This window comes from Thunnus albacares, chromosome 22, assembly GCF_914725855.1.
Source record: "Thunnus albacares chromosome 22, fThuAlb1.1, whole genome shotgun sequence".
Lineage (NCBI taxonomy): Eukaryota > Metazoa > Chordata > Actinopteri > Scombriformes > Scombridae > Thunnus > Thunnus albacares.
The window spans coordinates 2,930,237-2,956,078 of record NC_058127.1 but is presented as its reverse complement, the minus strand read 5'-3'; the positions used below and the strand labels follow the sequence as shown (position 1 = coordinate 2,956,078).

General features: G+C 41.5%; 1 protein-coding gene and 1 long non-coding RNA gene across 3 annotated transcripts; one reads left to right on the top strand and one right to left on the bottom strand.

Moving 5' to 3' along the window:
• The first annotated feature begins 389 nt into the window (after positions 1-389).
• LOC122974065 (coiled-coil domain-containing protein 171-like) lies at positions 390-20,810 on the top strand. Of its 2 annotated transcripts, XM_044341909.1 has the most exons (25): positions 390-477; positions 2,187-2,362; positions 3,127-3,421; positions 3,549-3,699; positions 4,724-4,893; positions 5,378-5,524; positions 5,633-5,725; positions 7,917-8,077; positions 9,469-9,607; positions 9,742-9,829; positions 9,921-10,036; positions 10,122-10,211; positions 11,291-11,557; positions 11,915-12,082; positions 12,586-12,753; positions 13,991-14,513; positions 16,341-16,463; positions 16,555-16,736; positions 17,201-17,329; positions 18,119-18,298; positions 18,909-19,054; positions 19,520-19,574; positions 19,665-19,796; positions 19,917-20,069; positions 20,162-20,810. In XM_044341909.1, exons 2-25 carry the CDS (start codon positions 2,217-2,219, stop codon positions 20,369-20,371), a joined length of 4,032 nt encoding a protein of 1,343 aa, XP_044197844.1. In that variant the 5' UTR covers positions 390-477; positions 2,187-2,216; the 3' UTR covers positions 20,372-20,810. The 2 variants fall into 2 exon arrangements, with proteins under 2 accessions (XP_044197844.1, XP_044197846.1); XM_044341911.1 differs by lacking the exon at positions 2,187-2,362 and having other exon boundaries at positions 456-477.
• LOC122974341 lies at positions 20,642-25,842 on the bottom strand. The gene is made up of 3 exons (XR_006400352.1): positions 25,213-25,842; positions 24,849-25,014; positions 20,642-21,088 (listed from the first exon to the last, which is right to left on the bottom strand). It is a non-coding gene; the product is annotated as an uncharacterized LOC122974341 (long non-coding RNA).

Below are 25,842 nucleotides of genomic sequence, written 5' to 3'. Positions count from 1 at the left end.
CTAAAACTGTCCTCATGTGAAAACAAACAAAGTTAAACACAGAAAGGTTCATTTAAAAATGACTTCTGGCTGGTTTAAGTGTCATCGCACTGTTTGTCTTCTTCTCATTATTATTATTATTATTATTATTATTATTATTATTATTATTATTATTATTATTATTATTATTATTATTATTATTATTATTATTATTCTCTGGCCAGAGGATGTCACTGAGCACCCCCTTCCCTCCGACCTCACATCCACTCTCCCGTCAGCTCCCTGCCCACTTTTTTAGTATTTTTCAAATATATGCAGTGGGTGAAGTTATACTATAAGTTCTTTGGTATATCAGTATATCTTTTGTGTACAAATACTACTTAGATAATTCTCTGTCACCGTTGGCCGGTTATCCAGCCAATCATGAGTTAGCGCTGAAATGACGTAAGGACGCTAAAGATGGCGTCGGATTCAAACGGTTCCCGGTTGACTGTTGCCGTAAGTGTGTTTTTTCCAAGTTTTGCTTGTAATCTTTAATATAAATGTGTAGTGAAAACAATTTCAAACTGGCTATAACTGGTTTAAGTCGCTGTTTGGAGCAAACTAAGTTGTTAATGAAAAGGACTTTGTTTTGGTCGTATTCCGTTATGAGAACAGCGTCCCGTAGCTGAACTCCATCCATGAAATGTAGGAATTAAAAACTCTCTTGTTGACTGATAATAATGCAGATACGACAGAACAAGATTTAAAACGTTCAGATAATGTTTACGCCCTCCTGGTAAATTCGGCATATGTTAGGTCTTAATATGAGTAAAATATCAGCTGTAAACCGGTGATGTTTAAATGTCATCCATCCGTCTGCGCTTCTTACAGAGAAGATTGTGAGTAACAAACGTTGAAATAATGTCGAAACAAGCGTTAATTTGTGTGTGTGACGGATGCCGAATCGAAGAGTTAATCGATTTGATTCGTAATTAGTCTGAAGTCTTGTTGTGAGACGTAAATATCTCTGATGATACTAAAGCGCTTCATCTAACGGGTTGAGTGCGTCTGCTGGCAGGGAAACATCCGCAGCTAAGCAACCGGCCTCCCCCGGTACAAAACAACCTGCAAGTACTCAACTACTGTATTTCACTACAGTTTTGAGGTACTTGTACTTTACTTGAGTATTTCCATGTGATGCTACTTTCTACATTTCAGAGGGAAATATTGTACTTTCTACTCCACTACATTTATTTGACAGCTTTAGTTACTTTTCAGATGAAGATTTGACACAATGGATAATATAATATTATAATAATATATAATATTATAATAAATTATAATAATATAACAAGCTTTTAAAATACAACACATTGTTAAAGATGAAACCAGTGGTTTCCAACCTTTTTGGCTTTTGACGTCTTACAAAAAGCAGTGTGTAGTCGGGGTCACATTTCACATGTCTATGAGTTGTTAACAGCTCCACCAAATAGTGATTTTTCCCTCTAAACTTCTCACATGCTTTCATTTCAATAAATGTTCAAATGATCCAATATTTCAGCAAAAATCAAAGATTAGAGAAAAAGTCCAAAAACTGAAAACAGATTTGTGTATCAGAACTTTGTTTTTTCTTCTTTCCTCTCCCATTAATCATCTCACCACCCCTCAGATTTATCTGCTGACCCTTTGGAGGGGCCCGACCCCTAGGTTGGGAACCACTGGACTAAACTAGCTAACTGTATATAAAGTAGTGTAAACTAGCTCCACCTCCAGCAGCTACAACAGTAACATGCTGCTCTAACACTGATGCTTCACTATTAATAATCTAATGATGTCATATATAATAATATATCAGTCAGAGGGACCAAACCACTACTTTTACTGCAATACTTTAACTACATCAAGCTCATAATACTTATGTACTTTTACTGCAATACTTTAACTACATCAAGCTCATAATACTTATGTACTTTTACTGCAATACTTTAACTACATCAAGCTCATAATACTTATGTACTTTTACTGCAATACTTTAACTACATCAAGCTCATAATACTTATGTACTTTTACTGCAATACTTTAACTACATCAAGCTCATAATACTTATGTACTTTTACTGAAGTAAAGGATCTGAGTACTTCCTCCAGTGTCTCTGATCACTTTGATCAGTCAGTGAACAGAAAGTCCCACATCTGTAATAACGTCTATTTTAAACACATCTTCAGGGTGACTGAATTCGGCTCAGAGGTGGAGCTATGCAGTCCGAACCAGCGGAGCGGAGGAGACAGCCTGGCCGGAGCAGGCGAGGGGGGAGCGGGCCGGGCCGAGCGGAGACGCGTGGGGGGACGCAGCCGGGAGCCGCCGTCAGCTCTGCCAGGAGCTCCGAGGAGGAGATAGCCAGGTGAGGACTGAGTATATAGATTTGAAACAATAAAACAGGTAGTAACGGTCCCTTTGCAATTACTGCACTGCTACTACTGCAACGTGTACTTTTTGTGTGTGGTATTGTGGCTCTGTATAAACAACAAAGCTGCTGAACACATGTAACCTGAGGGATTATACGGATGCATCTATTCTGAGACATTATGTATGAATACAAGTAAGAAATACAGCAAGTACATGTTTTTTCAGCAGCTGTACTGTGTGCTGAGTTCATACCTTCACTATGTGGTCAAAAATATGTGGACATTTTAATGCCACAGCATATAATGATATCTTAGACAGTAGTTTCAAGCCTGGAGATTGTTGTGGAAGATTTTGACTGGCCTGCACATCCATGATGCAACACCATCCGACACCTTTGACATGAGCTGGAACGCCAACCGCGAGCCGGGACTTGTGCAGCGTTCATGTCACGTCAGAGTTTCCGTAATAAGGAGTTTCTTCGCGTACATGTCGTAATTACAACCGGGAATCTGACTCGATGCTTAATAATACAAAAGTGCACGTCTTTATCATCTCTAACATCCGTCACGTATGATGTGAACCTGCGTTATCAGTTAATCTCGTGGCTGAACGGCTGTTAAAGCTGCAGATTAATGCACCTTGTGTTAGATCTCACACTATCTAAACAGCTGCAGGGTTTGTCCACATACTTTTGGCCATGTAGCGTAGCCTTCACACAAATGACTTAATCCATGACCGGATCTCTTATTTCTTCTTCAGGTTGAAAGAGTTCATCGCCGCTATGCAGCAGGAAGAGAAGCTGACGGGAGACGTGGGTGGAAGAGGAGAAAGGAAAAGAGAGGGTGATGAGGAGGAGGGGGAGCGAGAGAGAGAGAGAGAAAGAGGGAGGCACATGAGCCGAGGAGATGGGGGGAGGAGGAGAGGAGGAGGAGGAGGAGGGAGGAGGGCGACGTCAGAAGGGGGCACAGGCAGTGAGGAGTCGGGGAGGCTGAGGTGGAGAGTCAGTCAGCTGGAGAAAGAAAAGGTGGAGCTGACGTCCGGCCACAACAAGGAGGTGACTGACTTCTAACTGTTAGTCTATTTAATCATGTCTTTATAGATGAGTGTGTGTTTTAAAGTGTGTGTGTGTGTGTGTGTGTGTGTGTGTGTGTGTGTGTGTGTGTGTGTGTGTGTGTGCTCAGCTATGTAGGCTGCAGGCGGAGCTGACCCGGCTGAGGTCATCAGTGGAGCGAGGGAAAGCTCAGAGGGTGGAGCTTCAGTATCAGCTGACTGTGAGTCAGAGAGACGTCGACCAAGTTGCCAAGCTCGGCAGAGACAAACAGGCGCTCGCAGGTACTCAAATCAAACACACCCCGGATGAACCGACAGCTCAAAAGTCTCAGAAATCAACCTTGAATCAAACAGAGTCTACGTCTCTTTATTATAGAAAACAGTTTTACTGCTGATGAAATGACGTATAGACCTTAACGGTCATGACTCTTTGGCTGATTCTGAATCAGTTTCTGTCTCTTTTCCTCCTTCATCTTTTAAAGGTCTAATAAATAACACCGAGCCTCACTGGATGTCACCAAACAGCTGTTTGCTATGTAGAGATATAGTGGAATAATGGTGATCTGTGTGTGTTGTGATCTCGAGCTTCACTGTTCTTTGTTTTTAGTTGCTGCACCAGCCGGACTGTTGCGCAACATTACTGAGTAAATGTGGTTTGTTTTGGTCTGAGATGTTGGTGCTGTGACATCTAGTGGCTGAATGTGGTACTTTAAAAAAAAAACATCAAGCTTGAATCAAACGCACCTTCTTGGCTTAAAGGACGGGTTCACAATATTTCCAGTATGTCTTAAAACAACAGTTGGGAAAGCTGTAATCATTCATCCTGTTTATATTGGATATTACAAGATTCCCTTAAAAATGTGATGAAGGCCAAAATCCACAGTGTGTCCACACAGTCATTTCAAAGTCTATGTGAAGCTTCTATTCAGCTTCAGCAGTCTGAGTTAGTCATATCAAGTGGATATCTGACACATTTACAGTCTTTTTAGCATCAAATTCCCTCTTTGTGTTTCCTTGGACAGTGTTTCCCTGTTGAGCTGCAGGTGGAAGTATAGTAACAAAAAGAGGGACTTTGGCACTATGAAGGGATCTTCTGGTGGTCGGTACGGACAGGAGGACAGATTAAGACAGATTTGAAAAACCGTGAATCCTTTAATTTCATCCCTTCCTTCACTGAAATATAAAAAAACCTTTTGTATGTATAAACACTGTGTGTGTGTTTAGCCTCCATTACAGCCTTTATAACAATAAAATATCAGCAGTAGTTATAGAGGTAAGATTTTGTTGTCATGTGTTTGTGTGTCAGAGCGAGCAGCGGAGCTCCAGCAGACAGTTCGGGAGCTGCAGAAAGCTCTGGACATCACCCGGAAGGCCAGAGAGGAGGACCAGCATGCTTTGCAGCAGGACGTGGAGGAGCGAGACAAGCTGATTCAGAGCTTCAGCTCTGAGAACCAACGACTGCACCGACTGCTGCAGGTTCGTACTTCAAAACAGTCGCTTGTTTCCACGTCCGGCAGTTACGGAGCAACGTTATCATTCATGTGGAGTCGTGTTTCTGTCCACCTGGTGAATGTAAGTCCAATATTCACTCTCTTTTAGCTCTGTTTTTGTTCTCCACCAACTCCTGAGGGAAATATCTGGCTCTTTAGCTGCTAAATGCTCCACTATGTTCAGCAGCTAGTCTACAGCTAACTGTGTCTGTTTGCCGTTTGGTGCTCAGCAGGTAGTATCCAGTGGTTTTTAGAGCTTTCCCCTGAAAACAGCTGCCTGCTGCGGCCCAAAAAAAGCCAAGGGGAGCTGCAGAGTCACTGATCATTCTCTGTAGGCTCATTGGAGCTTTAAACAGTCTTTTGAAGGTCCAGTACAGGATGAGGTCCTCACTTAAACCAGGAGCAGAAGCCTCTCAAAATTCATAAAATCATCACGACACCTGCTCTCCGTGTTTTCTCTCGTCTTCCAGGATCAGGAGGAGGCTCTGGAGGAGGCGGAGAGGAGGATGACCGAGGTGCAGAAGGAGAGCGAGAAGGAGGCCGAAGTGAACAGACGACAAGCTAACGAGCTAAAATACCTGACGGAGAGAGAGGAGCAGAGCAGGAGAGAGAAGGAGGTGAGGAGAAGTGAATACAAGGAGGAGGGGAAAAACGGAAGAAGAGGACGGGACGAGGCGGGTGAAGGTGATAGAGGAAGGTAACGGAAGATTGTGTTTTCTCTCCAGGTGTCAGATCAGAGGGTGAAGTCTCTGCAGTCGAGCATCGAGGCGGAGCGAGCAGCTCACCTGGAGTCCAAGTTCAACTCTGAGATCATCCAGGTAACACACACACACACACACACACACACACACACACACACACACACACACACACACACACTCTTTTCTTTTCACACAAAGAACAAACAGAAAAGCATCACAGCTGATCCAGAACACTGCTGCTGGAGTCCCAACAATGACAAAGAGTGTTTCAAACCTATAGATGATGTAGGAATTTGTGCACTCAAATAGCTTCATGATTTTATGAGTTATTATTGTGCAGAACTCCAACATGAAATTATTTGTCCAGCGATATAACTCATATTAGAGAAGGTATAATAATAGGGAAATAGTCCTCCTTGTTGGCCATGCAAGGGATGTTATTAATCGTAATTATGATTTTGCAAGGGTTTAGGTCTTTCAAGGTTAAGTGACTGAGATGCAAGCACAAGAAAACACAAACAAGTCCACTTTAGTTACATACACATGTATTACTAATACTACAGCTACAAGTACTAAACACTACAACATTTTACAAACAAGACACAGGAGGGAAAGGGAAACTGGTACACAAGGCTATGGCTAGCGAATGATTCGAATGCATGATGCAGAGTTATCTATTGTGCAGTTGGTATGTGAGACCTGACAAATGGATGTGATGACTGTTATCTGAGAAGCAGTGAGTCAAATCAATGGTACAACAACTTAGTTCTGAATTGCTTATTGAAGTTACAAATTATGACAGCACCAGGGTTTAAGCAAGTTGATGAAAGTGTTGTAGGACTATTTGCTTGCACCCTGGGGTGGTTTCTTGTGGAGAATGGAGTCCGCTGTGCTGGGGTGAGAAGCTGGAGTCTGGATCTTGTAATGATGAGTAAGTCTGCTGGTCCGGAGTTGAAATGTTCCCATTGGAAGAGAGCTCCTGGTTCATGCTCTCCTAGACTTGATCCTCAACTCATGACTCTAGACTTTTGAGGTTTCACCTCCTGTTGTTCTGAGTCACATCTTCAGACTAGCCAAATGCAAGCTTTCCACTGGCATGGCAGAAAGTAAGAAGACGGTAAAAAGCAAGATGAACCAGCAACAAGCAGCCCAAAAGAGCGGCCTAAAAACAGCACAGAGTCTCAGGAAAGACACTGTTTTAAAGTTTTAGTTTGCCCACCCAGAAGGTGCATCCTAGTCAATCCCAGGGGTAGCAGAGTTCTGGGGAGCAGAGTCAGTCCCCTCCTGTCCATGGACAGACAGGTACAGTTCCTGAATATGGGTTACTCCATTAATCAAAGTATTTACAATTTAGGAATTGCACGATTCTTAATTTTGCATCTTTAATAGTAGCTTTAGCTTTCTGAGAGTGAACAAGCAGAACGGTACTAAACATGATGATAGTGTTATCACGGATGATGGGATTATTTTAGTTTTACATTTCTTGGCTTAAAGGCAGTGGAATAAAAGTCTAACTAAAGTAAATAACAACACATATTGTGATATACACACATATCAACATACAACAATAACTGTCCTTAGACAAAATCTAAAACTACATTTGTAAGTCCAAGGGTTTTACAGTCCTCTGTTCTTCTTGACCTGACTGCAAAGGACAGGGGTCCATGCCATTTGAGGGGGTGTGTGTGTGTGTGTGTGTGTGTGTGTGTGTGTGTGTGTGTGTGTGTGTGTGTGTGTGTGTGTGTGTGTGTGTGTGTGTGTGTGTGTCACTGGGGCATGGCATATTCTGCAGCATGTCTTGCCTTATGCTGGTTTGCCTGTTGATAAGTTCTTGGGTTGGTCATTCAAGTCCTGAAAATCAAGATCAGTGGGATTAACGTTGGTGCCAGCTTGTCTCTGTGTGTGACTGGCTCTTAGAGGTGAGCTATGATAACCAATGGTGGGGGTCTTTTATCCAAATGGTACTATCAGTTCACACTGGGATGTGAACTGGTCTTCCCATCTTACTGGCTCCAACCAAAGTCCCATTTAACCAGACAAACAACGCCCGTAAGAAAATCGATGCAGTGGAACAAGAGATGTTGTCGTTTTTATTCTACTCATTCATCAAAACCTGGTGCATACATTACCCACAATGCAACTGGAGATTGTGATGTGTGATGCTAGTAGCAGCTAATGTAGCCTGGAAACAGTTTTCTCATAATTCGTTCCAAATTACACAATTATTTCCAGGAAATAAAAGGAAAATGAAATATGTGTTAATAAACCTTTTAAATGTTAATCTGTCTCTGATCATGTGACCTGTCAGCTGCGGGTTCGGGACCTGGAGGCGGCGGTGGCGGTGGAGCGGTCCGGCCAGCAGGAGGCGCAGTGCAGCCTGGAGCTGCTGAGAGCTCAGTTCAGAGAGGTGGAGCGAGCATACGGCCTGGAGAGAGAGAGGAGTGGCAGCACTGAGCGTGCTCAGGAGCGGTGAGGTCACAGCGAGAAAACAATCAGACTACTGTTATTAAAGTTTGTTTAGTTTGTTCCTCTTCACACACACATAATATTAACAATAGTTCATGTAACACAATAATATTCTAATAATTATTAAATCACTTCAAAGACTAAACACTTTATTTATAGTTTGATATAAATTATTTATTTTTACAAATTAAAATTAGCGATTTTGAAGGCACCACTTTGTTTGTATTATTAATATTACATAGACAAAACAATCCCAACTCAAGGTCCACTTACTTGCTTTTTCCAGAGCTGATGAAGACTGTGTAATATGGTTGAAAGCTCCAGAAAACACAAGTACTGTAAGTGGACGTTTCAGGAAGTTGGATTGTTTGTCGGCCCAGAGTGAACTTTGATGTTTAACTAGAATTAATTTAATCACTTAATCAAATTATTTATTTTATTTAATTAACATTTTAATAAAAATATTTACGCTTTTAGTTTGATATGTAATTATTTAATATAACTTGAACTATTATCACCTTTTTTTTACTATATATATACTTTAATATTAAATATTACATATTATAGTGACAGCAACAATTAAAATAATTATTTAAAAGTTATATCTAAATTTTTATTATTCAGTTAGATTCTTTATCATCTGATTTTATGTATTTAATTTTTATTTTAATTATTTATTTATTTTTATTATATTTATGTATATTGTTTCTATGCTCTGGTTTAAGTTTTCAAAATTACATAAATAAAAATATGTGAAATAGATCATATGAATAAATTACAAAAAATGTCATTTTGAAATAAAAGCAGACTTTTGAAAAAAGGAAGTCAAATTAAAATAAAATATAAAAAGTCTCTAATTTAATAAAGATAATAATGATAAAATATCAATTTCATAATAATGATTTGATTTTTAATAATTTTCTAAATTATGTCACAAATGATTGTTTCATTTTATATTTTTTACACAATTTATTCATGTGATTATTTCCACTTTATTATTATCCTGAAGGAAACCTCACACACACACACACACACACACACACACACACACACACACACACACACACACACACACACACACACACACTCACTCACACATACACACACACACACTCACTCACTCACACATACACACACACACACACACACTCACTCACTCACACATACACACACACACACACACTGATATCAATGTGCAGCAACAATAAACAATCAAGGACATAAAAAATAATATAATTATAATTAAAATCACGTATTTAAAATCAAATCAAATAAATAAACGTGATATAGCAGATCGACATCATCCAACACGTTTATACTCATCACGATTTCTTTATTAATATTGTTCATAACAGTTTGTGTGACTTCATCTATGAACATATTTGTGTGTTCAGGTTGCATAAAGAGTTCGAGCAGTGCAAGTCTGACCTGAGCGTTGCCTTGGAAACCGAGAGGAAGACGACCTCTGACCTCACGGAACAGCTGGAGGAGGAGAAGAGACGACACGCCGACACACACTCACAGCTGGAGCAGGTCTCACACACACACACACACACACACACACATATGATATATAAAAACTCAAATCAGTGGGAATATTATGAATGTTTTTTTTGTTAATTTGAGCGAACTAACCCTTTAATCTTCATTTCTTCTTCTGTGTTTAGGTTGCTAAGAGACAGTCTGACACCGAGGAGACGTTTGTGAGCTGCGTGACGCAGATCAGAGAAACTCTCCAACAACACGGCAGCAGCGGTAAACACTCGACATACACCTGCTGCAAACAGCCGCAGCACTTTCAGAAGCTATATCATGTGTGTGTGTGTGTGTGTTTGTTTGTTTGTAGGCTGTAGTCCCGCTGCAAAGCATCATGGGAACGAGAGTCTTTCCGCTGAAGTCCTGCAGCTGTTGAAGACGACACTCGGCGTTCACCGACACAGACTGGAAGAGACCGACAAACAGGTGAAACACACACTCTCCGCTCATCATCACGCACGCGTTTTAGTTCATTATTGTTTTATAAATCTCTGCTGCGTTTCCACGGCAGGTTCAGGATCTGCTGCTTGCGTCAGAGAGACTGGAGGACGAGAACCAGAGTCTGAAACGGCTGACCTCAGATCAGAGCAGACAGATCGAGGTATATCTTTGTCCCGGACCGGAGTTCATCCTCAGAGCAGGAAATCACAGATATTACATCAGCTGACAGATGTTTTATGAAAGCTTGATGAGAATAAGAGAAAGAACAGTGACATGCTCGTACAGATACTGCTGATGAATCTCAGCTTCATTACAACAGGTCAAATATCTTTATAAGGTCTTAAATATTATTACTTATTTAGTCTGGAGAGGCTGTTCACATTTCCCACATCATCACAGAAATAATAACGTTTAGTCTCACGGAGGGAACTTAAGTTAACAGGAGGTGTAATTACAGGACAGTTGAAGAGAAGATGTCACACAGCGGTGACCATAGCAACGTGTAATATATGCAAGATGCTGCAATATTATGGTGGTTGAATGGGGCTGATTTCACACAGCTGAGTCACATTTTTTAAATATATACCGCCAACTATTTCTGTTACCGTCATTACTGTGATTGTGGTTCAGTCAAGAGGGCGGAGCTTTTCTACTGGTCACACAGAGCAGCAGGCTCCTGTCCGTCAACCTCCAGCTGCTCTGGACGTGACTTTCTATATTAACGTTATTTGTAAACGCATCACGTTCTTCTTCTCTGGTGAGCTTCAGCTGCAGCCTGTTAGAGTTCAGTATAAGTGTTTTTAGAAATGAATTAACGTGCAGCAGATCAAACTCTTCTTGCGCTCCAGAAATCAATCGATCAGTTTCATCCAGGAGAAACTGTGTGTGTAGAATCTACGAGACACTGAGCTGCATTTAAAGTGATTCCCTACTCAACTGTCTTAAACTTTGAACGACCTGCTTTTGTTTCCAGATGTTATTTCTTAAACTGCAACACACAGACATCTCTCCCACCTGCTACTTTATTTGACTTATAGACACATACATTTACTGTTTTTATCCATGTGAGTAGCTTCGTTTACAGTCTGAAGGCTGGATGGTGTTTATATATCTGTGTAAGAGAACTACAACACATCATAGTTTCTTCTTCATGGGTCCGAGTGTCGTAAAACAGCGACGTTGGACGCTTCATGAACCAGTCTCATCTACCGTCGTTCGCTGTGTCTCGTTTCTCTCCAGGAGTCTCAGCAGGCGTCGGTCAAACTGCAGGAGGAAACGGCTCGGCTGCGCCAGGAGAGCTCCGATTGGTCGACGCAAAGCCGAGGTCTGCAGGCCGAGCTGGAGAAGGAGAGGGAGGAGAGGGAGAGAGAGAGGGAAGAGAGGGAGAGAGAGAAGGAGAAAGAGAGGGAGGAGAGGGAGAAAGAGAAGGAGGAGAGGGAGAAAGAGAAGGAGGAGAGGATGGCAGAAGTCCAGAAGATGACTGACCTCTATCAGGAAGAGTCAAAGGTGCTCGTAGACAATTATTCATCTCGTTCTCTTTGTCCTCGTCTTTTTCAGGTGTCTCTCTACCTTTTCTCCATACTCATTCCCTCTTTTTCTTCCCTTTCTCTTGATTCCTTTCTCTCAGTCAAATGAAGGTTTTCATTCTTTCATTATTTCAGTCCGTCCTCGCTGTCCTGATGTTCTACAGAGCAGCATGATGTCATTATGTTGGAAACATTTAATTAAACTGTTTATGATGCTGAGTAGATCCTATAAAACTACATCACACTGAGCCTCTGTGTGTGTGTGTGTGTGTGTGTGTGTGTGTGTGTGTGTGCGTGTGTGTGTGTGTGCGTGTGTGTGTGTGTGTGTGTGTCTCAGGTCCGTCTGTCCTTCCTCTACCGTCTGTACCAGCGTCTCCTCGCCGGCTGCGTCCTCCTCGATCAGCCCCAGAGCCTCCTGGGTAATTTTACCTGGAAGGAGCTGTGTGACGTCATCAACGAGCAGGTGGACCAGCTGACCTCTGACCTCCGGAAGGCCAACAACAAGGTGAACAGTTTCTACACACTAAATGTTTTAGCAGTCCGTATAGAGAATACAAACAGGAAATGATATAAAACTTTCATCAAGCTGAGGCAGCAACATAAAGATTTAATAGTAATTTGTTGTTTTTTTTACCACCATTCACGATTACTTGTTTCCATTTATTTTGTGGATTGGTTTGTTTACATCCAGTTTGTTACTTTTACACCACATATAGAAAACCTGCTCAGAAGAACAAGTGTGTAATCTGGACGTGTGTGTGTGTGTGTGTTGCTGTTATTGGGGAACAACAGTGACGTCACACCCAGTGCTGTTTAAAATTCATGTAAATGTGTTTTTTAATTTATTGTTGTTATTTATCTACATATAATATGAGCTTTATTTGAGATTTTTTATGTCACCAGTGGGAACGATCGAAGATGTCTCTGCGTGTTTTATCTAACATCTCTCTCTCTCTCTCTCTCTCTCTCTCTCTCTCTCTCTCTCTCTCTCTCTGCGTGTGTGTGTAGATCGCTCACCTGCAGAGTGTGTGCGAGCAGAAGAGTGCGTGCGTGCGCGAGCTGCAGCGCAGTCAGCAGTGTGTGTTGTCTCGTCTGGAGGAGAGCGTGAGGAGGAGGGAGGAGGCCTGGAGCAGCCAACACACACACGCTGTGACACAGCTGCAGAACGAGCTGCAGGTAACACACACACACTTACACACACACACACACACTTACACAGGTCCCTCGGGTGTTTCTGAGCTGCCGTCAGTCGTCTCCCTCCAGCGACGGAGAGCTGAATCAGCAGGAGGAGCTGAGGAGGTTTGAATTGATGTGAAGATGAAGAAGGAAGTTTTTTTTCGGTCGACTGTCCCCGATAAGTGATGAGATGACAGATAACAAAATCATCACTTCACTTCCAACTTCACTGTCCCCAAGAGGAGCAGACGGTTCACTTTACAGTGAAACTCCCAGATTTATCGAGTTAACGAGTTTAACGAGTCACACAGACTAAACTAGAACTGCAAACAATCCAATAATAATGATAATATAATAATATCTTTACTGTTGGAATAAACATGAACTAATCTCTGCAGCGTCGGTTTTGTAAACCAGTCGGTCAAATCTGAATATTTCCTACGTGTCTCTGGAAGAGATCAGTTAAATGATCCAACAGTGATCTTCATGTTCCAACATCCATCTTCGCATCTTTGCCTTTTTTTCTATGAATATGTGATCATATGTGCTAAATGTTGTAGGTTTTGGTCGACTGTTATTAATAGTCATCATATGTTTATTATCGTCCTTGGTCCACAAAAGTGTGTTTATAATTTAGTGTAAAGTTTTCACTTTATATGATGCTTATTTGTTATTTGTGTAATATTTATATTTATTTAATTAAAATAATCCTCCACAGATTTATCATTTCTCTCCTGTAAGATTGTCGGTTTTATTTTGTTTTTTTTAAAAGGAAATTTGGGGGAAAAAAAGGATGAAAACTGATGCAGCAGAACCAGAGATATCATCTTTTTTTTATTCCACATATTGTTCTCGTCAAAACCTGACGCCTACATTACCCACAATGCAACTCAATCACTTCAAACTCGCGGTCTTCAGCCCCAACAGACGCCGACTCAAGTGACATCACTGGAGACACAGAAGACTTTAAACTGCTTTTCACACAGAGACACGTGGAAACATGCTGATATCTCTGGTTCTCGTTCTGCATCGATTTTCTGATCCTTTCTGTCTTTAAAACTGTCCGTCGTGAGTCCAACAGCGATGTGAAGCGTTAAATCAGGACTGGAACGGGTTCATTTTGGTGGTTTATGATTCTAGATTCAGTTTTGGCTTCAAACTCCTCAAAGAACAACATACAGACTGTAGAATAATAACATTCATGCTCTCTTCTTCTTCTTCTTCTTCTCTCTTTCAGCTGTGTCGCTCTCAGTGCGAATCTCTCCGTGACCACGTCTCCTCCCTGGAGCGTCACCGTTCCTCTCTGACCTCTGACCTCTCCCGCCTCCAGAGCCTCCTCTCCCGAGGCCGCAGGGAGTCTGCCTCCTTCCTGTCGGCGTGCGCCCTGCTGGCCGGAGCGTTGGCTCACACTCACCAGCGTCTGCAAGAGCTCTGCGAGCAGAAGAGACTCTTGTCCAGGCGCCTGGCGGAGAGGGAGGAGCTGGAGGAGGAGGTGAGGAGGCTGGCCGGCGCTCTGGGAGGTGAGGAGGGAGGCGAGGAGGAGGAGAAGGAGGAAAGAGGACGGAGGAGGAGGAGGGCGGTGAGGCGGTGGAGGAGGAGTGTGTGTGTGGTGTTGGCGGTGAGGAGGTGGCGTGCGTTCGCCAACAAGACGGCGGTGTTGTTTCGGCTGGAGAGAGGCGACGGCGGTCCGGCTGTGTGTGTCTGCGTCTGTGGAAATAAAGCTACGGCAAAACAGAAGGGACAAGATGTACCGAGCAGAGGTAGGTGGACAGTTTGCATACCGAGTCAGTGTGAAATGGATGATAAACGTGATGCTGTTATTAGTTTCTAATCAAACTAACGTGACCAAACTCTTCATGATGAAGGAACATGTGACCCAGTGCAGCGGTGACAAGAACAACGACGGAGGAATAAGATACATCAGACTTTGATACAAACACAACACTTGTTAGTAGATCAGTTCATTGTTGGTTTGGATCCAAACATGAGATTTGTTTACAAGAAGAAAAATCTAGTTACAGAAGTCACATGAGAGGCTGGAAGTCTCATAATTCCACAAATTATAATATAAAACACAAATTTTCTCTTTGGTTTTACAAATTTATTCCCGATAATCTGACAAATGATATTCAGAAAGTGATGATACTGTTCTGTAGAGTAATCACTGAAGATCCCCAAAGAGCTGCGGGTTAGAATTAGGGTTAGGGTTAGGATTAGGGTTAGGGGTTAGAATTAGGGTTAGGGTTAGGATTAGGGTTAGGGGTTAGAATTAGGGTTAGGGTTAGGATTAGGGTTTGGGGTTAGTATTAGGGTTAGGGGTTAGAATTAGGGTTAGGGGTTAGAATTAGGGTTAGGGGTTAGTATTAGGGTTAGGGGTTAGTATTAGGGTTAGGGGTTAGAATTAGGGTTAGGGTTAGGATTAGGGTTTGGGGTTAGTATTAGGGTTAGGGGTTAGAATTAGGGTTAGTATTAGGGTTAGGGGTTAGAATTAGGGTTAGGGGTTAGTATTAGGGTTAGGGGTTAGAATTAGGGTTAGGGGTTAGTATTAGGGTTAGGGGTTAGTATTAGGGTTAGTATTAGGGTTAGGGGTTAGAATTAGGGTTAGGGGTTAGTATTAGGGTTAGGGGTTAGTATTAGGGTTAGTATTAGGGTTAGGGGTTAGAATTAGAATTAGGGTTTGGGGTTAGGGTTATAAGGTTAGGGGTTAGAATTAGGGTTAGTATTAGGGTTAGGGGTTAGAATTAGGGTTAGGGGTTAGTATTAGGGTTAGGGGTTAGAATTAGAATTAGGGTTTGGGGTTAGGGTTATAAGGTTAGGGGTTAGAATTAGGGTTAGTATTAGGGTTAGGGGTTAGAATTAGGGTTAGGGGTTAGTATTAGGGTTAGGGGTTAGAATTAGAATTAGGGTTTGGGGTTAGGGTTATAGGGTTAGGGTAGTCCATTGATCAGTTAGTTGATCAACAGAAACTGAATCACCAGGTATTATCAATCAATCATTTTGAGTCATTGTTTTAAAGAAAAAATACTAAAATAATCTGGTTTCTTTCTTAAATGTGAATGTTTTCTAGTTGTTTAAGTCTTCTGTGACAGCAGAGTGAATATCTTTTGGTTGTAGACAAAACAAAACATTTTAAGCTGCATGTTGGGTTTTAGGAAACAGTGATCAACATTTTCACCATTTTATGGACCAACAACTAATCGATTAATCAAGAATCAACAGATTAATGGATAATGAAAATCATCAGTAGTTGCAGCCCTAATGTGACTTTTCATTTTGCTTAAAATAAAAATTTAGGCTCCAAAAAATGTCCACAAATTATGAGACGTTCTTATTACGGAACAAAACACGTTTTGTTTTTAGATTTTTCTTCCAGATAATCTGACAAATATAAAGTTGATTCTCGTCAGAGTTCAGTGTGTGTGAAACTGTTCTTTCTACCTCAATAACTGAAGATCCTCACGCTGCTAAAAAGTCCTGATTTGTTGGTTTAAAACGACTTTTATTTAAATTAAAAACAAGTCGCTTAGTGTTTTATTTGTTAATTAGATTAATTGACTCAATTAAAACAGTTTGAATTTGTTTTCCAGATAAAGACGATGATGGTGATGAAGGTCGTGAGGGTGTGTGTGCTCGCTGGCTTCGCTCCAAACGTCTCTCCTCCGCCGTTCTGTCCTCCATGTCTGAGCTGCAGGGGGCGCTAGCACACACTGGTAACCACACACACACACACACACACATTAAAAAAAAGGTCAAATCCAACTTCAAGTCATCATCTAAGCGTCTTTTTCTTTCTCTTTCTAGGCTCCTCCCCTTCAGACGTGATGTCAGCGGCTCGTTCTGGTTTGTCCCGCCTCCTGGATCACCTTCTCAACCAATCAGACGCAGCGTCCCGTCTGTCTCACAGCGGAGCGGACGAGGACACGCTGACGGGTCGGCTGAGACTCGGCCTGAACAGACTGACGCCTCCGCAGACCAACATGAAGGTCACTAAACACACGTTCATACTCAAAGTGGCCCAGAATCATTTATATTATATTATTAGATTATAACTGATGCATTAATGTGTAAGCATCACTTTAATGATGCGGGTAAATATAAGGCTTGTTGTAACTACTTAATATACGGCTGGGCAGCTGAATCATAATGAAGCTCTAATGTTTGAGTCCGTGTGAATATTTTAGTAATAATGTGTCTGATGGAGGCAGCAGTAGAAACATTAACAGTAATAACAGTAACAGTCACTTAACTCATATTTTCAAGAATAAGTTACAATAAAATATAAATAAGATTAAAGTTAAAGATAACATATTTTAATGTAAACGATGTAAACGAGTATAAAGGTCGTTCTACAATCGAGGGGCTCTGACTTCAGATGTTGTTATTATGTTATATGTTATTATATTGTTATATTAGTATCAGTGTATATTAATGTGACTGCTCCCGTCAGGCTCTGGTGTCCAGCTTGCAGCAGCACTTCCTGCTCTTCAGCCAACGGCTGCACTCGGCCGAGGTGGAGAGGCGGAGCCTGAGGCTGGAGGTGTCCAATCTGAAGAGAGCAGGACGGCGGGAGAAAGAGGTGCGAACACACACACGCGCACACACAAACACACACACACAGGATCATACAGTAAAGCTTCATTCAGATGGTAATCTAACTCATTGTTCTCTGAGTCACAACTCAGTAAAACCTGAACACACAGACATGAAACTCATATTGATGTCATTCAATGTGACTTACACATCCTGAGGATCATTATCTCTGATGTTCATCACCAATAAACCTCCATAAATCCACTCAGAAACCAGAGAAAAGAGACGTTCAGAACTTTCTGGAGAAAGTTTTCTTCAGTATCACAGTGATGCTGTGATAGTCGTCTGTACATCATGTTAGACTGCAAACAGGAGCTGCTAACAGATGATTCATGTGACTTTTAATGGAGACTATTTGACAAAATCTAAATAAATATGTTGAAAAAAACGGGTCTGAAAGAGAACAGCAACACCTGCCTGTAGCTGACATCACAACAGCTCGTTTAATGAGCTTTTCTGTCGTCATATTGGTTCAAAAACAGGCCGATATGTTGGTGTTAGCATGTTTCCATCTGTCAGATTAGCATAAAAATGTTTGTAGTAGAAAGAAGAAACTCAGAGATCCACTTTAAAATACAAGGACGTCACTCTGGATGGGATTTAAATGAGAAACAGTCGCTGATTGCAGCTGTAATTATTACTGATTCACCCACCTCCCCTACAAACACATTCAGTCTGAATGGGGCTTTATGCTGTCTAATAAATACAAACCTGACTCTGTGTGTGTGTGTGTGTGTGTGTGTGTGTGTGTGTGTGTGTGTGTGTGTGTCTGCAGGTCCCAGCCGAGCGTTTCCACAGCGTTTGTTCGGAGCTCCGTCAGGCTCTGAGCAGAGAGCAGGAAGCACAGACGCTCATTCAGGAACAGTCGGCTCAGCTGCAAACACTGCAGCTCCGAGTCAACACACACTCCACCGAGCAGACGGACACACAACACACACTCAGCCAGACCGCACAGGTACACACACACACACACACACACACACACACACACACACACACACACACACTCAGCCACAAGTATTTAGAGGTTAAATACAGTCTTGGTTGTTTCTTCTTGTTCAAAGGCTTTATTGGAAATGTAGAAAATCCCCAGTCATTATAGAGGAGGCAGGTTGAGAGTATTTCTGCGTTCACACATATGAAACTCAGTATATTAACCCATTCCATCTTGTAAATATCAAATACATCAGAGCTTCAGTTGAGCCGGTACGTCTGATTTGACTCCTTTTTGCTACCTTGAACCTTTTGCCACCAAGTGACGTCAAAAGAATCACTCTCGTTCTCAAAGTCATAGGTTCAGTGTGCTTTACACTTCCTGAAGATTTCAATATCTCCAATAAACGTCCAGAAAATCTGCACAGAAATCACAGAAGAAGAAAAAAAATGCTCCTTATTACAGCAGAACTTTCCTGAGAATCATCATAGAGACTATTTGACTAAATATAAACAAATAAAAGCTTCAAGCTGCAGCCTATAAATGACTCACTGAATCCATGGCACCCAAAGCATCATGGGAGCTGTAGTTCCAAACGTACAAAGTAACAACTCTCTCTCTCTCTCTTCAGTGTCTGTCGGAGGCTCGACGGGAGGTGAGTCGGAAAGAGCGCTCGCTGAGGACTCTGGGTAAGCACCTGTCAGGGGTTCAGAGGGAGAGGAAGCAGCTGGAGGAGAGACTGCAGCAAGCCGAGGACGAGCTGAGGGACGCCGCCAGGTAACACACACACACACACACATCTACACACCCGACGCCGCAGACACTAAAGGGGCAAAAACCCTGATGACGTCACAGTGATGTCATCAGCTCAGGTTTATAACAGAAAGACTGTGTTACAATCTGAAGATGTGGGTGTGATGAAAGAGACGCTTTGCAAGTTGCATTATGGGAAATGTAGGATGTAGTGTTTCTGGAGATTGACCCACACTAGAGACTAACTGTCAGCATATCTCTGTCTTTGTAAAGTACGCTCTGATTGGTTGACTGTTTACAACTTTTTATCTTGTAATGACAATAATTCCAGCATGAAATCAACGCAGACGTCTGCTGTAATTTCACTGTTTTTTCTTGTTTTGTTGCATTAATTACTTTAATCTTGGCAACAAAACAATAAAAAAACATGATTTACAGAGTCCTGCCACTAAATACGTATTAATATTTATTTCTTTATTTCCTTCCTAGACGTAAAGATTGTCTGATCGGCTACATGAACGCTGCAGAGAGGAGCTACAAGGAGGTGAACACACACACACACATATATATGTTTATATATTTACACACACACACACGTAAAGACATCTGTAACACAACTTTATGTGATCTTCAGGTCAGAGAAAGTCTCGTCCAATCACGTCACTCGCTGTCAGCTCAGCCCCACCCCCTGCCGTTGCCCCGGGAACACCTGGAGACAAATGGAGCAGAGAGCATCATGGGAGCTCCTGAGGTGGCGGCGTGTCAGGTGACAGTGATTCTGTTGCTCTTTTTTTTAAATCAACCTCCTCAAATCTCTTTCTTTCTTTTTTCTTTCTTTCATCCGTTCACTCAGTTCATTCGTTCATCTCTCTCTTCCTCTCTGCAGACTCTTCTCTCCACCTTCTCTCAGCTCTATCAGACCTGCAGCTCCCGGATCGTCCGGTTGGAGCAGGAAGTCTCCGCCCACCGCAGTCACTTGACTCCGCTGCGCAGCGAGCTGCAGGACGCCTGTCTCCGTGACAACCTCGCCTACGTCCCTGTGAGATGCGCTGTGTTTTTCCTCAATATCATTTAAACGTATTTATTTATTTTTCTATTTAAAATAAAAAAAATCTTTTGTCTGTGTTTCAGGTGGATGAGTTTCCTGTTACGCCCCCGTCCGCTGATGTAGACGCTCCTCGACCCGTTCCCCTCTCTGATTTGTTGAAGGAGCCGCCTGTCAGTTTAAAGATAAACCCCGCCCCTTCCTCTCCACTCTGCAAACCCACCAGGACCAAAATGAAGGAGAAGAAAGCCGTGAAGAAGAACAGAGGACACGTGAAGAGCGGAGGGAGGAAGTAGACGGACAGTTTGTGCTGTCGGGACTTTTTTCTGATGATTGTAAAAACTACAAACTGCAGAGAAAGATCAGTTTCAAGATGTTTTTGTTTTGGAAAGTTGTGAAAACTCTTCAACTTGACATGAAACACAAGAGAAGTCCTCCATCAGCAAACATCCAGACAATCAAAACTTTTATTTATATGAGTTATCAGCTGTAGAGAAGAATCAGAGTTTTATATAATGTAGGTTTTTTCAACATGTTTTTCTTTTCCTTTTTATGTTTCACACACACACACACACACACACACACACACACACACACACAGCTGGTTGGTGACACACGTCTGAAGGCCATATGGTCGTCTGTTATGACAGGGACTGTGTGTGTGTGTGTGACAGATCAGCAGCTGGTTACTGTATGAGTTGAGTTTACCTTCAGTAAAACATTTCTGCTCTTTTACCTTTAAACTTTGCCTGAGTTTGTTTCAAAATATTTAAAGGTAAAGTCAGAGAATTTAATCCAGCACACTTTTTGTCAAATTCAGCAAAATATCTCCTCACGGTCAGCTCCAGGGTTCATACACAGCGCTGGCTCTGTAGATGACAGTCAGCAGTCAGCAGGGGGCGTCGGTGGTGCTCATGTACAGGACAGGAGGAAGTCATCGGAGCGGCTGTCTGTGTGAGGACATGACAGTCTCCCGTCTCCAGCAGCCGTTGAATGGTGGGAGTGCTGGTGGACTGGAGAGAGAGAGAGAGGCCGTGGCTAAATCATATAGAAAGTGTTTTCTCAGGGAACGGATACGCTTCCATTTTATTAAATGTATCAATCCACACTGAATCCCACACAGTCTCACGGAGACCTCCTGTGTTTTTTAACACTGTGAGTCTGTTTTTTTCCTGTTTAGTGAAGCGTAATATAAGCAGGCAGCTGTTTAAATCACACTTTGTATTTGTTTTCAACTTATAAACCAAACCAACAAATTTGGGGTTCAGTATCTTGTCCAAGGACACTCGGACTACATGCAGACTGGAGGAGCCGGGGATCGAACCACCGACCTTCTGATTAGTTGACGACCTGCTCTACCTCCTGAGCCACAGCCGCCCCAATAAGTTTTTTTTTTTTATGTGTTTGCGGCCGTCAGGAGACGTTCATCTATAAACTACTGTGAAACAGTGTGACAGTGGATTTTACTGCAAGAAGCTGTTTCATCCTTTTTTGTGGCGTTTCAGTCAGCAGCAACACGGTCACTACTGTCAGAAAACTTTTTTTTTTAAAATTTATTTATACGTTTGAGTTAATTTATTGTTTTTTAATTAATATTAATATTGGATGAATTAATCATTTTAATTGGTTAATACATGCATAATAAATAAATAATTGTAGATCATATTGTCTCTGCTGCTTTTCCATCATACATTCATACTTTACATCAAACTGCATTTCATGTGGTGTTAAACCTGTAGAAACCCTGTATTTGGCAGATGAATGTAGTACAGCTGAAAGGTTTGAAGCACTAAAATTGATTTTCTATACACACAATGACTTAAATGAATAAATGACTGCAGCTCTCAGTGCGGTTACATGATTCTGAAAATACCAACGCTAGCTGAAAGTTACTGGGAAATGTAGTTTAACTAGTAACAAACTCCCCAAGTTCACAAAGAAATAAATGACAAGGAAGCAAAACACACATCAGATATTCTGAATTTGAATATTTCCTGTATATTAAAACAGTGGTTTCCAGCCTTTTCAGGCTGTGAGTCTACCTGGGACCCTCTTCATATGTTTCATTGTCTGCCAGTTAAACTAAAGAGAACTTATTTTGCGTTATTTGAATAACTTTTAAAGGCTTGAGATAAAATAGTTTAGCTAGTGAGATAAATAATAGTTAGTTTTAGCAAGGTGTACCCAATAAAATGACAACTGAGTGTAAATGAAAGTGTGTTGAACTGAGGCGCCTGAATTGAGGAGTGTTATCAGGGACGATGGTGCAAGAAATGTAGAAATGTGGAACGACAAAAGTGAGAAAAGTTTTCAGTCATTTGAAGAAAAACAGAAATGTTTCTACTGCTGAATCAGCTGTGTGAAACCCTCCGGCAGCATGTGTGTGTCCGTCTGTGTCTCTGTGGATTTCTATTAATGTGTGAACACTAACATGCCCTCAGGCTTCATAAACGTCTTTTTATGAAGCGACTCCAGCTGCTGTCACACTCACACACAGTTGTGCTGATTCAGCCGAACAGGAATCTCCTTTTTCCTCTGGAGATGTTTGTCATTTTTTTATTTTCTGTCTCCCTCTGAGACACACCTACGGAAGCCAAGAGCGGCCATGCTTGCATTTTTTTTTTAATGCCATTATCTCGAGATCATGAGTTAATTATCTTTTATTATCTCAAGATAACAATAATATCTCAAGATAAGAGTATACATTATTATTAGCATCACCTTTATTAATGTCATGGTCAAATGGCAGGTTAATTAATTCCTGGTCATAATATGATGGGATGTTTCATTTAGAAGAGGTACCAAACAATACCTTTCAAGCATTTTCATTTTGTTAGACTTCATTTAAGAAAGGAAGGTGGGGTGCAGAGAGGGAATAAAAACCAACATATGACTATGATTTGAACCCACCTGAAGGCTTCTTGTGCTTGATCTAAATGGCTGAGCTATCCATGTGAGGGAGGCATGGAATGAACAAATGAGAATGAGCTCCACTCGTGTTGAATCTCGTGATAAATTATCTCATTATCTTGAGAAATCGGCCTTTTGTTTTCTAGAGATCAGAAGATAAATTAACTGGTGATGACTTGAGATAAAGGCATTAAAAAACAATTGCAAGTACGGCCGTTCTCGGCTTCCATAAACAGCGGTTCCACACTTCCCTTCCTACTTTTTTGGGGTTTTTTACCTCACATTTTGACCTGTAACTTTGATAATGCATCTTTTTCTCTCAGTTTTCTGCTTCACTTTAAATACAGAACGCTGGTGTTGTGTTGTACACTGGATGGAGATACGGAGCTTTTCAAAATCGCTGACATTATTTTCAGGCGATGAAAGCCACATTTGCGTTTCCTCAGGCTCTTTTTTTTTTTTGCAGCCACTTGCACAATCGAGACTCCCCAAATTTTGTTTGTTTTGTGGACGACAGAGTGATGAAAACCACGCATGTGGATGGAGAACTTTGTGGTGTCGTCTTCGTTTCACGGCATCCTGACAGTAACTGGTGTGACTTGTGGGAGCAATTAAAGTTCCTTTCTTCATCTGTTGACTCTCCTGTCATTCGCTTTCAATGGAGTGGCTAGCTTAGCTTAGCATCGCAGACAAGAGCGCTGACTCTGGTGTTTCCTTTTAGTCCCCTGACACTCACAGAGTTTATTCAACAGGAGACGTCCAGTGTTGCGGTCAGGGTTTGTCCCGCTCTCACACGACAGATTAAGTTTAATTCCTGATGAACCGGCAGCTTCTCTTATAGAAAACCAGATCCCACATCCTGGTGGAAGTGACAAATCTGAAGCAGGCCGAGAAGTGATGAATTCCCTCTGAGGATAAAACACTTAATCCCAGAACAAAGAACAGCTTGAGCACTCAGCGACATAACAGCATCACAGACTGTTACTGCCTCTGGCTCTGCATTTCAAAGTGACCAGTAACAACATCAAGTCTTCATGAAGTGAGAAACAGAAATCAAATGTAGAGGCAGATGGTCACCAAACTATGGCCACTTATTCCCCAAAACTATATACATACAGTATTTATGGCACCTGACAAGTACATTATACTCATCCAAGGCTATACAGTCTAATAATATATACTACAAATACAATGTGAACCTGTGGCTGCACAAAAAAAAACATTGATATTGGACAATTCTCCAAAATCCCAGACTATATTCAATGACAATGTTTTTTACGTCCAAAGCCAACATTTTAAAGTTCAACTGGAATTAAACTGCTTTTTTGTCTCCTACAACAACATAATCTGCTCTGTAAATCACTTGTCATGTGTTCCCCTTTGGGAAAAAAATCAGAAAACAAAAGGAAGAAAATTAAATGTTAAATTCTTTGATTTCAGGATGACGCCCCCTAGTTTTACATTATTGCCATTAAATACCATTCCATCACCTCCTTATGTAGCTGGAGTCCTTCTTTACATACAGCAAATGCAAGATTTGTTTTGATGTCTTATCTTCATAAAGCGATAATGTGTCATTCTATCATCGGCAGAGCAGACGGTCACACTGAGCCTGATAGCATCCTGCTACACAACACAAGAGCCACAGACTCTGAACAACAACCACATTAGCTCTCCTGCTTTCCCCCTTATCTAACTTACAAACATGAACACGTCTTGTCCTGCACCTTAGCTTGTTGAACAAGCCACCAAACAAACTTTCACAGGGAAAAGCGCACCGCTAACATCAGGCTACATCAGTTAGCAGGCTAGGTAGCTAATTAGCTGCTCAGCTACAGCACATTAAACAGCATGTAAACATACCTGCAAATGTCACTTCAGACTCGTTAGATGCTGGTTCTCTTCAACACCACTGCTAACAACACAGTCTGTCGATGATGTAGCTACAGCAATTAGTTTACTTTGTCTTTGTTCTGTGTGGTGTACCACTGGTAGGCTGCCAGCTGTTGTCAATCAAACACACAGAAAACTGTTGAAAACACACAGACAGCGCATGTGATCAGGTCTTCATTTACTCTACAGTCACTCAAGCACAGCAAATGTATGAAAAAAAACTTTACTCAAAATATTCAGTTACAGAGTTACAAAGATGGATGTTGCTGGCAGTAAAGTAACACAACAAACTTAAAGCAGTGACTTCATATTGTAAATGTTCAGCTTCTCTCACGTTCACTACTGTCACTGTAAACTGTCTCTGATGTGTTCAGCTCAGAAGTGATGTTCAGTGGTGACTGCCATGATGCCATCATATTCCTCAGCCAATCCCTCTGCAGTCTGGTTCTGGTCTGATCCTCGTAGAAACCATGTAGGCTGAGGAGGACTAACCATAACCAGTAAAGTGAATTTGATGAGTAAAACTGGTGGAACAACAAGAAGAAAATAATTGAGAAAATAAATAAAAACATTGTGGGAACCTTCTGTAAAAACATGATCTGATCGTCTCAAATTACACTAATGTGAAGATTATTCTAAGAACCAAAAACCACAGACATGAGACTGATATAAAAACCAAACTGGAAACACATTTAAATGAACAACAGTAGTCTAGTTGTTATCATTAATTCAGAAACACACAAATCGTACTTACAAAGCAGCAGCAGTAGAGATGTTTCCTCCATCATAACACTTGCTGATATTAAAGCTAAAAAAACTCTTTGATCAGTTTAGTCACATCTAGAAAAACCCTCCTCCTTCCTCTGTGTCCGTGGCTCAGTGTCGTGGTTTCCTCATCACAGACTACTGAGAGGAAACTTTCTTTGTTTATTTGCAATAAAGCAGACAAAACCATAACAATGAA

What these genes read in the sequence shown, in the direction of transcription:
- LOC122974065 (XM_044341909.1), top strand. Translation starts at nt 2,217, where the DNA reads ATGCAGTCCGAACCAGCGGAGCGGAGGAGACAGCCTGGCCGGAGCAGG. An exon ending in TGGAAGAGACCGACAAACAG is followed by an intron (nt 10,037 to 10,121) that starts GTGAAACACACA and finishes TTTCCACGGCAG; the next exon opens with GTTCAGGATCTGCTGCTTGC. An exon ending in CAGAGAGGAGCTACAAGGAG is followed by an intron (nt 19,575 to 19,664) that starts GTGAACACACAC and finishes TGTGATCTTCAG; the next exon opens with GTCAGAGAAAGTCTCGTCCA.